This window comes from Pelodiscus sinensis, chromosome 3, assembly GCF_049634645.1.
Source record: "Pelodiscus sinensis isolate JC-2024 chromosome 3, ASM4963464v1, whole genome shotgun sequence".
Lineage (NCBI taxonomy): Eukaryota > Metazoa > Chordata > Testudines > Trionychidae > Pelodiscus > Pelodiscus sinensis.
In genome coordinates, this window is record NC_134713.1 from 84533036 (window position 1) to 84545192 (window position 12157).

The following is a 12157-nucleotide window of genomic DNA, read 5'->3' on the forward strand; positions in this document are numbered from 1 at the left end:
AACTTCTTTCAGTTAAAGATCTGCCCCCAAAATAAATTGTTTGCGAAGTAAATAATGAAACAATAACAAACATGAAAAAAAAAGTTTGATCTGTGAGAGAAGTGAATTTAGGTCTCAGATAGCAACTTTCCTCACAATGAAGGCTATGAATTTTTCTCTCTGTTTCATTGTTGCTTGTTCTGAAACAAGTTGAAGAAATCTTTGAGTGAAATGATCCCGGACTGTCAAATACTAGTGGCACTCTGGATTTCATAGTACGATCGTAAAAGCTAAAACCAGCAGTTAGAGCATGCTGAAGCATTTCTACCCTGAAAAGTGACTCTCTAAAAATCACATTAGGGTTCCAACTTTGTGGTCTCCCGGTAACTTCCAGATCAAATGTCATCAGTTTACAAATAAAACATATTTTTTCCCAAAACTTCTAGCTTTGTGAACTTGGGATGTGAAAGTCAAATGGTACTCTTTTTGGCTCACAGGCTATGTCTAGACAGCAGGCTTCTTTCGGAAGAACCATTTTTCAGAAGAGATGTTCCGAAATCTTCTTCCGAAAGAGAGCGTACACGCACGAAAGCACATCAAAAAAGTGATCTGAATGGACACTATCTCACATTTAAGCTATGATTACTATAGATGGAGTGGCCACCAGGGCACCTGTGCTTTTTCCTCTTTCCTCTTCATGTGAAAGAACTCCCTCTTCTCCATCCAATGACACACCTTTTTTCAAAAGAGCTCTTTCAGAAAAAGGTTTCTTCCTCATGGAAAGAGGATTACCAACACCGGAAAAAACCCTTTGTTTTTTCAATTTACTTTCAGAAGAACGTGATTGCAGTGTGGACTTAACTCCGGTTTTGCTGGAAAAACAGCTGGTTTTCCAAAAAAACCTCTGTAGTGTAGACATACCTACATATAGGCACCAGTAAATGTCACTCAACTGACGTGGATTAGAAGTACAGTTAAGGTGCAAATGAGATGCCATTTTTACACTCATCCTTCAGAGTACAACCATTGTGTAAGCATTCTTCTTCTGGAACTGGAGAATCCTTTGGAAAAGTGGCTTTATAAAAATGAAATTAATTCCCTGACAGAGTATAAGATCAAGAAAATCATGTAAAATGCCATTGAAGACAGTTAGACAGTTCCTCATTTCCAGCTGCTTTTGTAGGCTTTCAGACCATTTGCACCATGTGCCCTGCCGGCTCTCTTCAAATCACCAGCAAGTATTTAATAGACCACCATTCATCTTCAGATAACAATCTGAGAACTCCACACCTAAAGGCTAGAATAACTTTTTCAAGTGAACTGCTCTGAAGCCAAGAAGAAAGAGGCTGACTTAGTAGTGCGATACATTGAAAATTCTGTCATTAGCCCAAACTATACTCCCTTTTATGGAATCATTGTCCCAGTACGAAAGAATAGCAGAGCAGGCATAAAGCACTCCTTTAAGTACTATATGTGGGAGAATTCCATGGATACCCATGTACAATGCTAACCATTCAAAAGTCACCATTTGCTAATAGATACAACACTCAACGGTTATTTCATATTCCAAATATGGATTGAAACTCTGATATCTCACTTACCAATGTGTGGGGTAACTATAGGCATTTGCTGATTTCTTATGATGACTACTATATGTGTTTCATATGGAAATATACTTCTTATTGAATTGCCTCTATAAAAGCAAAACCATAAGTGTTATGATAGAACTTATCCACTGGATAGCCTTTTTGTAAAGGTACAAAATTGGCAAGACTTTATTCATTTTTATTATCAGTTGATACCCAGAGCCATGAAAGTACAAAATAAGGAATCAGGTTCCCTGCCATTTTAAGTCTATACCTTTGAGTCTAAATTTAGTTCATGCCCACATTGCAACATCTAATAGCAGTAAAATTATTATTTGCTTGAGTGCACATAAGTGGAAAAGTTGAATTTTTTTTTTTAAGAAAACTTGCTTTGAGATTCACCACCAAATAATTGGTACTGTGAATTCTTCCCTGGCAGGGTTTCAAATATCTTTAACAAGAAATTACTTTGTAATAGAATGTTTTATTTATATTGCATTCATACCTACAATGTCCCACTGTGTTAGGATCTATACTTACGCATAAGAGACAGTCCTTTTCCTGAAAAATCAGGCAATTTAAATAGACAAGACAGATGAAGGATGGGAGAGTAAATAGAGGCACAGAGATGTACAGCGATTTAGCAAGGTTACATGAAAGATCAGTGGCAGAGCCAGGAATAGTATCCAGGTCTCTTTATTCTCAGCCCAGTGCCCTGTCCATTGGACAGTACTTCAGCTACAAAAGCAGTATAATCCATTTTATGGGCCTAATCCTTCAATATGCCACATGCCCGCAACTGTCATTGAATTGAGTGGGGATTGAACATGTTTAGCACCCTACGGGATTGGGTCCAGTTTGGGGGATTATCCAGAACACACTGTTTCATTTCCCAGTAAGAGGAATTCACAACTAAGAGAAGGCACTATTTTAATAGTAAAGCTGTTCTCATGGGAACTATAGAACATTGTGTTTTTGGGCTGGTCCAAACTGTTGAAGAGGCAATATCTGCACTGGGGGTGGAGGATGGGGTAATTAGCTTGCCTCCTGCTCAAGGTAGAGATGTGGCTGCTCAATACGTCTAAGAGGGGATGAAAATATTTTGTCATGTAAAAATGAAGCCAGCTACGCACAATCACCTGATGATCTTCTGAATGAGTAAAGAGAGTTTTCTTGAAAACCTACTTAAGTGGTTGGTACTTCGTAGTCTCACAACAATACAGATGGGGTATCCAACCATACATCTGATGTCAAGGTGTAGCAGCATTGAAGAATTGCTTTCAACCAGTCCGGGTACAAATACCTAGGCCACCAGAGGGTAGCGTACAGCCTATGTGCCCAATTAAACAAGAATGAATCTCTAATTTTCACAGCAAACCCCTGTCAAACAAGTTACAGGCCAAAAAATATTAACAGGATTTATTATTTCAATAATTTTGAATAACTAGCATAGCTGAATAAATTGATGAGCTCATAGATCATTCAAAAACAGAATAACAGGTGTAATTTGGTCGATAAATGAATTAGACACCAAGCTCTATTGATTGTGAGATTTTCCTAATGAATGAAAAACCTGTAGTATGCTGTGTCCCCTCACTTGTGCTCTTTATACGACACCAGAAAAGATATCTATAAAGTGGTTATTAGCACACAGATTTTGGTACACATTTCAATTGATTTAAATAGATGTGTCAAGCTGAAACAACTTACATCAGCTGGTGATCTCGTCCTGTATGATCTAGACATTCATAGCAATGACATAATTTATTAGATATATTACATTTCCAGTGATATAGCATATATTTATATTAATGCTCCAAGAATGACTATAAATATATACATGATTTAAATAAAAATGTTATTTGAGAAAAATATTCTGAATTGTCTTTTAAACAGTGTGGCTTTCTTCTTTCTCACAATACAAAGTCAGGCAATATGGGTCCTTTGGAAAGACTGTGGTAAATCATTTTATCTTGTTCCTCCTCCTCCAGGGTTGCTGTATGTTGGCTTTAGTGCCTGTATGTTTGGCCTCTACAGCTTCATGCCAGTAGTCATTAAGAAAACCAGTGCTACTGCAGTCAACCTCTCCCTGCTCACAGCGGATCTGTACAGCCTATTCTGTGGATTATTCCTCTTTAACTACAAAGTAAGTGGAATAGATTATGTATTCGCATAGTGACTTTGTATGAACTAGTGTCAGTGAAGAAATATGAATCAGTCGGAGGCCCACAATGAGAAATGATGATTTTGATGGGACTGTGCAGTGAAGTGGAGAACTTTTGATGTACCTATTATTACTTATTAAAAGTGCAGTCTTCTCCATACTTTCCATTCCCCCAACATAAACCACTTTTTGTGTGCTTCTGCTTTGTTCTGGAATGACCACCTCTGAGGGATCAGCTAATTCAGTGTTTATGCCTACTTAATTCCTGCTTCAACTACTAAAAATGGTAGTAGTTGTGGATGTTAAAATGTAGGCACCTGTTCACTGGGTACTGAAGTAAACAACCTTATTTCACCCAGACTACTGTCACCAAAAAGCCGTCAGAGTGGGAGTGGCTTTTCTCTCCCATTCTTGACCATATATAAACTGGCATATGAGAGGAAAGTCACTTTATAAATTGTTAGGAAATCCCTTAGCATATTTTTGCAAGGTGATGAGAGCTTGTTTTGTTTCATACTGTATCTGAAATAGTTTTAATTGTTGAGTTATTTTTGCATGATGCCTCTTAGTTAAGAACATAAGAACAGTCATACTGGGTCATACCAAATGGCCATACTAAATGGCCATACCAACGTACATCTTGCCCAGTATCCTGTCTTCTGACAGTGGCCAATGCTAGATGCCTAAGAGGTACTGAACAGAGCAGGTAATCATCAAGTGATCCGCCCCCTGTCACTCATTTCCATCTTCTGGCAAAAAAATATAGTTGCGCAAATGTCCTTTTTGTCCCCTGTACCAATGGCTTAGCTGTTAGTGTAACAACGTGAAAGAGACTTATGTTAAAGCCAAGCCTCTAGTTCTCAAGCCCTCTGATATTTTAAACATTTCATAGTCCACCCTCCAGTTGAGAGGGATTATGCCTCACTATTCACAACCATTCCTTGTTGACCATCTTAAAAATGGCATTATATTTTTGGCAGTTGCTATACAGTCATGATTTATTCATAAAAGGGATGTGATTTAATGGAGAAATAGTGGCCTGGAAACTAGTGGAGGAAAGTGAAAATACTGTGATGCAGATCTGGCAAACAATCAAGAGGAAGGTGTTAATGTATCTGAACAGTAAGGAAATGAATGCCCACACGCAAAGCTTCAGAGCCAAAACCAAGAACAAACTTTCCCATTTATCTATTATTTCATGCTAATGACTCTACAAGGCATTTGCACACACCAAATAAAGACGCATATGGAATCCAAAACTAAAATAAAAATACACTTGGAGGGCACTTGCTGTACCACGGTAGTGAGAAAGCTATGTGGAATCTTTTGCTTCTAGATCACCAATTTAAATTATATGTGACTGAAATGTGTTACTACCTGATGGCTGCTTAGAGTCTTATAGTGAAATATGCTTAGTCATATCAGTCCAGTTTCTTGTAGACCAGTGGCCACATCCCAAAAATCAGAGGTGGGCAAATCCAGGTTGGATTTGGTTTCACGATGGCATTGATCAAGTTTTGCCGAAGCAAAGCTATCCATATTCCACAACAGGAGAGTCAGATCCAGTCCAGATCATTGGTCCAAACCATTATCATTCTGGGGAGTAGCAAGAATTGGATAAGTGACTTTTGTTTTGGCCAACGTCTGCCTCAGATAGAGATGGACAAAAAGAGCTTATGACTCATGTTCATAAACTCTGGGGGGCATACATTTTCTGTTATATGCATGTGTGCAGTTCCTAGCACAATGTGGTATTGGTCTCCACTCAGAGCCCTTGATCACTCCCATAAGAGATATAATTATTAACAATAGTAACATAATCCCTCCAGTTGGAAGCCCAGATGGAAAGTGCCAGTGCAGTACCAATCTCAGTGCTATCAATCTGCCTCCTGTCACAATCTGCATGGTCACCAGAGAGGAAAATTTTAAAAAAGAAAAAGCGTTTTATAAAAGAGCTGCATTAATATTCCCTCTCTAGCCATCTGACCATTTTTTACATATTAAATTAATTTATCTTGTTTTGATCCTTAATCTGATCTTTTTCTCTGGTTTTCTGTCAGGCATGATTTTATATAAAGGAAAGCTATGAAGTGGGCTCCTTGCATTAAATAATTAAGTCTAATACATATGCATTAAATGACCTAAATTAATTCCTCTCCTAGGACTGTGTACTCTGCATGTTTTCTAGTTTGGGAAAAGCTGTTTCATTCCTAGCCCAGCTGTGCCTCTTCTTCTGATGCACTGTTCTTTCTATTTATTGCTGCGCTGACCAATGGGTGAAGCCCCGCTTCTCAGCAAATGGCTTTAAGCTAAATTAGAATCAACTGAGTGGTTTATTGCCCCTTACAGAATATAATTTTATGGGGCTTTCAAGAAACAGTTATGATTTTTTCCTGGTGCCACTACTTTTATCACCTGACGGCTTTATTGCACCGAGAGCATTAAATCTTGGAAAATCCTGGAAAATACAGGAATGATTTTTACTAGGCTTACAGCTTGTAAAACCAAACTGAAGAAAAGATTTTATTTGAAGTGTTTTAATTTGTTAGTATTTCATCTTTTTACAACAAGGACTCATGTACTCAACAAGGACTCGTATACAATAAGGACTCAAGGACTCTTGTTATACAGGGCAATCTGCTTATAAATAAACTGTCATCTATATGCACCCCATATGCTGGTACCTCTGTATTATATTGGGCAATCCCAAAGTCTTGGTCTGTAGTAAACCAAAAATATAACCTATACCTCAGAGTCAACTCTAATGGAGAATTAATAATGTAAGAAGTGAAAGTTATATATTATTAAAATATAATTATTTGTGGCTTTCAAATTGAGATAGATTTCTAACTGAATATGTAAATTGCAGTTAATTTTTAAAAAAACAAAACAAACTATTAAATTCTGCCAGCTAAATACTTTGGAAATCTTCTTTTGTTTAATCAGTAACAAAATTCAAATGTTCTGCTTGAAAGAGAAAGATGTTTATCAATGTAAGAGAAAGATGTCCAGTACTTGGCACAATTCTCATTACTGAATTAACATCTTAAATACAGCACTACATGTTTTTCATCCCATTTATCTCCCTGCACATTTGGCCTTTTAGCCATTCAACCTTCTCTCCTTATTTGAAAAATAAGATCCAGCAGAATTCTAAAACTGAATTAAGATAAGGAATTAAAGGGATTGTTTGGTTTTCTTATTTCAGTCATCTTGAATCACACTCTCTCTCGTTTTCTCTCTTATTTTTAGCTTCTGTGAAATACATTGGTGGTGGCAGGAAAAATAAGTTCTATAGGAGCTGTGATGTGGTGGGTAAATCCCATGCTAGTTTAACCCTCACATTAGTGGCACTGAGACCACTTACAGTGAAAATAATGAGTCTACTCTACAGCCTTAGCTCCTAACCAGTTGCCTTTTAATTCATGTACTAAGCTTCAGAGTTCCCGGGTTTGATTCTGCCCACAGATGACCAGAGTCTGCTGGTGTTACACTAAGACAGCCAGGGATAGGATTAATTCCCACCAGGCAGAGGTCCATTTACAACATAGGGATTTTACTCAGCCCGCACATCAGAATATGTACTTAAGCAGGAAGAGATAACAAGCTGGGGTGGGCAACCTCTCTCCTTCCAATCTGAGATGGGAAACAGAGGAGGCAGTTTTTTGATTTTCTTGCATGCGTGTGCTACATGGCCCAGGCTACTTTGCCTCTTTCAGTGAATGAACAGATCAGTCTAGCATAAGTGGACAGTTATATTGTGGGATGGTACCCCAAATAGGGGTAGCTTCATTTGTTTGGAGGCCCAGATATAGAGAACCATAAAGACTGGGTAACATACATATATTGCTAAGAAGAGAAGGAAGCAGTGGAACTAAGTGGCCTGAATCAGGCTTGGAGTTGGGTGCCTGCTTGCTCTTCAGGTCCCAAGCTGGAACTCCTAGTAGACGGCAGGTTAGGCTGCACCTCCTCCTCAACAACACCATATTAAAACAGGAGCTTGCCGCCTTGCCTCACTCCTAGACAATGTGAGTAATTCCCATTTACTTTAATGGAGTTACTTGGATAAGAGAATTGGAGCAGACAAGAGAAAAAATCAGGTCTTTGGTCTTATAGTGGAGCCTAACTGACTCTTCATACATATTCCAATTTACTTCCCTTCCTGCGTGGAAATGCCTGTGAAGCCAACACTTTCCCTGCTCTTGCAGTTCATGTGGGGATTTTTTCTGTCCTCAAAGCAAGTGTGTAAGAGGAAGGAAAGTTCTTGCCTGCTTTCCTGACATTCACATTTGAGAAGGGCCCTTTGTTTCATTATAGTGTCACGGTTGCTGCTATATTCCAGGAAGATGACAATATCTAGATCTAGATATCTATATATAGGATTGTAATTGTTTTAAAACTATATACTGTAAAAGCAAATGCATAGACATGAAACAATGAAGGCAAGAATTGAATGAGCTATTCCCTTCATAGTCACGTGCATTTTACCAAAATCCTACCACATAGGAAGCCCTACATTGCAAAGAACCAGTAGAAGGGATATTATTTACTTTGCATTTTGCCCTCCTCTTGCAATTGCAGTTCTTCATCTCCTGCCCTAAACTGGTGTGTCAAGTTGCTGTAGTCATTTAAAACGCTTTCTCTTTCCACACTGTTTCAGAGAAGTTTGCCATATGCAAGATTTGTAAATTGCTTTGAGATCCCCCAGAACGGAAGATGCTAACTGAATGTAAGAGGCTTCATCTAGACTGGCATGATTTTGCACAAATATTTTAACAGAAAAGTTTTTCCGTTAAAAGTACTTGCGCAAGAGAGTGTCTATACTGGCATGTGCCTTTGCGCAAAAGATTTGCTTTTGCGCAAAAACATCCATGCCAGTGTAGACGCTCTCTTGCGCAAGAAAGCCCCGATGGCCATTTTAGCCATCGGGCTTTCTTGTGCAAGAAATTAACTTGGCTGTGTACACTTGCCCTCTTGCTCAAGAATACTTGCGCAAGAGGGCTTATCCCTGAGCAGGAGCTTCGGAGTATTTCTGCAAGAACCACTGATTTTGTATAGTACAAAGTCAGTGTTCTTGCACAAATACTCACAGCCAGTGTAGACAGGAGGCAAGATTTTGCACAAAAGCAGGCGATTTTGCACAAAAGCAGCTGCGCAAAATCTTGCCAGTTTAGACTCACCCAGATAGTTTTATGGTATTGCAATGTCTAGGCATAATATGGCCTGAAATAAGGACGTCAAGGTAGCTTTAGTCACATGACCCTGGAAAGTATAATGTAATAGATTCATAGAGTTAAAAGCCATAACAAAGCACCTATATATATATAGAAAGGCATCCAGTCTCCATTTAATAAGATCAAGAGATGGAAATTCTACTACTTCCCTCGATACTTTTGTTCCTGTGGTTTATCACCTTCACTGTTAAAAAATTGTACCTTTTCCCCCATTTGAATTTGTCTGGCTTCACCTTCCAGCAGTTGGGTGTCATGATGCCTTTGTTTGCTAGATTAAAGATCCCTGTAGCATGTAGTGTTTTCTCCCCATGAGAGTATTTATATGCTATAATCAAGTTACCTCTCAGTCTTCTTTTTTGATAAAATAAACAGATTGAGCTCTGTGGGTCACTCACTGTAAGGGATTTTCTCTAGCCCTTGAATAATTTTTGTGATTCTTTTCTGTGCCATGTCCAATTTTTCAACATCTTTATAAAAACATGGACAGCAGAACTGTACAAAGTAATCCAATATCCACCTCACCAGTGCCACACAGAGGTAAAATCACCTCCCTACTCCTCTTCACCATTCCCTTGTTCATACATCCAAGGGTCATGTTAGCCCTTTTTCTGCAGCATCACATTGGTGGCTCAAGTTGAGAGTTTTTTGTACTTTATAACTCTTAAATCCTTTCCAGAGTCATTGCTTTCCAGGATACAGTCCCTCATTTCATAGGCATGTCCTGCATTTCTTGTTCATAGATGTATTACTGCATATGACTGTATTAAAATGTCTTTTGTTTGACAAGGCACCGACTACCATGCAATCTGGATTGCTCTATGTGACTGCCCTGTTCTTATCATTATTTACCACTCTGCTAGTCTTTGTGTGTCATCTGCAAATTTTATCTTTGGTGATTTTATATTTAATTCCAGATCACTGATGAAAAAGTTGTCTAGCATCAGGTTCCTGTGAAACTCCACTTCAAGTTAAATGTTGATTCTACACTGATGACTACTTTCCGAGATCTATTATTTAGCCAGTACTTAATCAATTTAACATAATCTTTGCTGATATTATATAGTATTGTGTTTTAAACAGAATGTCATGCAGAACTAAGTGTATTCAGGTATATTCAGTTACCTTTATCAACCAAATTTGTAATCTCAAAGGATGTAATCAGTTTTCTTAGACAAAAGCTATTTCCATGAAACCCTTAGTTTCCCTATTGTAGAAGACAGTATTCTCTGTCACTGGTGTACCAGTGCCATCAATACCAAGAAACTAATGTATTCCTGCGGTTTTTATTTTTCGTGTTTTTTCTTTGGCTTATTTTTTGTTTTTGTTTCAGCCTTAACTTAATGCTAATGTCAGCTTTTAAAATTTCATGCTCTTCGGTTTCAAGCCATATGTTGTACTTTCGTTATTTTATGTAAATTGCATTTTCAGTAAATAATCTAAGCAGTTTATTTCACGTTTTCCACTAGCTAGACCATGCATACGGATTAAGTTCTAAACCAGCAGGCCCAGTCACACTATATTATATCATTACCCAGCAAGCCAATTATAATAATTTATTTTCTGAACTGGTGAATACTTTTTTATGCAAGATTCAGCCATGAAAATTCAGATATTCTGGACATGGCAACAGTTTATGACTCAGGACAATTTAGATATTCATGGATAACTAAAAAAGTAAAAAATCCTGATGGAAAAGCAATAAAATAGGGATTACAAAGGAATTAAGAATGCACAAGTGAACATGACATTCAAAATCCTTTTAGTATTAGAACACTATAAGTTCAGATAATGGGATATTTCACATTAGCTCTAATGTCAGAGTTTCTCAGCTGAAGACTGGGTATTCCGTAGAGTTCAAGAAAGCTGACACAATAAAAAGCTGTTTTTCTAACACAATATAAAAAGTATAAGCAATTGCTAGATTCTGATCTCATTATGCCAGTATTGATACAAAATAACCCCAATGAACTCTGCATATACACTGATTTCACTGAGCAATCTGGCCCTGAATAAAGACTTGTCTACACTTATTGGGAGTAGGAATGTCAATAAGTAGTCGACTGTACAGTTAACCAATAAGCTTAGGTTTATCGATTAATCTTGTCAACTACTCACATCCCTTCCCCTCCCCCCCTACCCCACTGCCTCTGTATCAGAGGCAGCAAAGGTGGAGAAAGCAGGAGCTGGTGCTGGGGGGAGCTAACTTAAAAGCCAGTTCCCCTAACACTGGCTCCCCTGCCTTTCCCCTCCCCCGCTCTGCTGCCTCTATTAAAAGCAGTGGTGCGGGGGGCAGGGAAGGCTGCCACGAAGCAGCCTCTGTCCGCTGTGGAACCAAGCACACCATGGACAGAGGCTGCTATGCATCCCATGGAGCAGCCTCCATCTGCGGTGAGCCTGGGCCCACCATAGACAGAGGCTGGTCCATGGAAGCAGCCCCTGTCTGTGGGGGTACGAGCTTCCTGCAGAGAGAGGCTGGAGCTGTGGCAGCTTCCCCCACCCTTCCTTCCGCCGGAGCAGCCTCTGTATCAGAGGCAGAAGCTCAGGGGGCAGGCAGTCATTCTGGGCAGGGAGTTGTTTTTAAAACTGGCTCCCCTCGAGGCCAGCTCCTTCCTGGCACCCTGCACTACTACCTCTAATAGGGAGGCATCAGTGTGGGGTGGCAGGGAGGTTCCTGGGAGTGGAGCTGGAATGCACAGGCTGCCAGCCCCACCCCTGGGGACTATAGAATAGTCCTGTAACTGATAAGATTTGATGTGGTTAAACAACTATTCAATTACCTGCTATCTCACATCCCTAATTTGGGGTATTGGCAGGCGGCAATTGATCTCCTGGATTCAATTTAGCAGGTCTAGTGAAAATCTGCTAAATTGGTTGCTGATCACTCAACCATGGTATGCCAACATAATAAGAAGCATAAGGGGATTCTCCTATCCCTTTCCCCCCCACCCTCAGTGCAGACTCCACGGTAACTCAACCTAAGGTAACTTGACTCCAGCTACAGTATTCACATAGCATAAATTAGGTCAACTTTGCCCTGTAGTATAGACCTGCCCTAAGAAACTATTTAAAAAAAACTCAAAAAATTAGAATTGCAACAGAAGAGTTAAGAGCTTCAGTTAAAAAGAGATCTCTAAATGTCTAAACCAAGACCCATGAAGTCAATAGGAGTCTTTCAGTTGACTTCAATGAACTTT

The 12157-nt window shown here is 39.1% G+C and overlaps 1 protein-coding gene across 2 annotated transcripts in view; it reads left to right on the top strand.

The window, feature by feature from the left end:
• Nucleotides 1–12157, top strand: part of SLC35F1 (solute carrier family 35 member F1) — a 363009-nt gene that overhangs the window by 324150 nt on the left and 26702 nt on the right. For both annotated transcript variants that reach the window (XM_025184648.2, XM_075924049.1), the window contains exon 7: nucleotides 3557–3711. In XM_025184648.2, the coding sequence (XP_025040433.2) occupies nucleotides 3557–3711 (155 nt within the window). The remainder of the gene's footprint in view (nucleotides 1–3556; nucleotides 3712–12157) is intronic.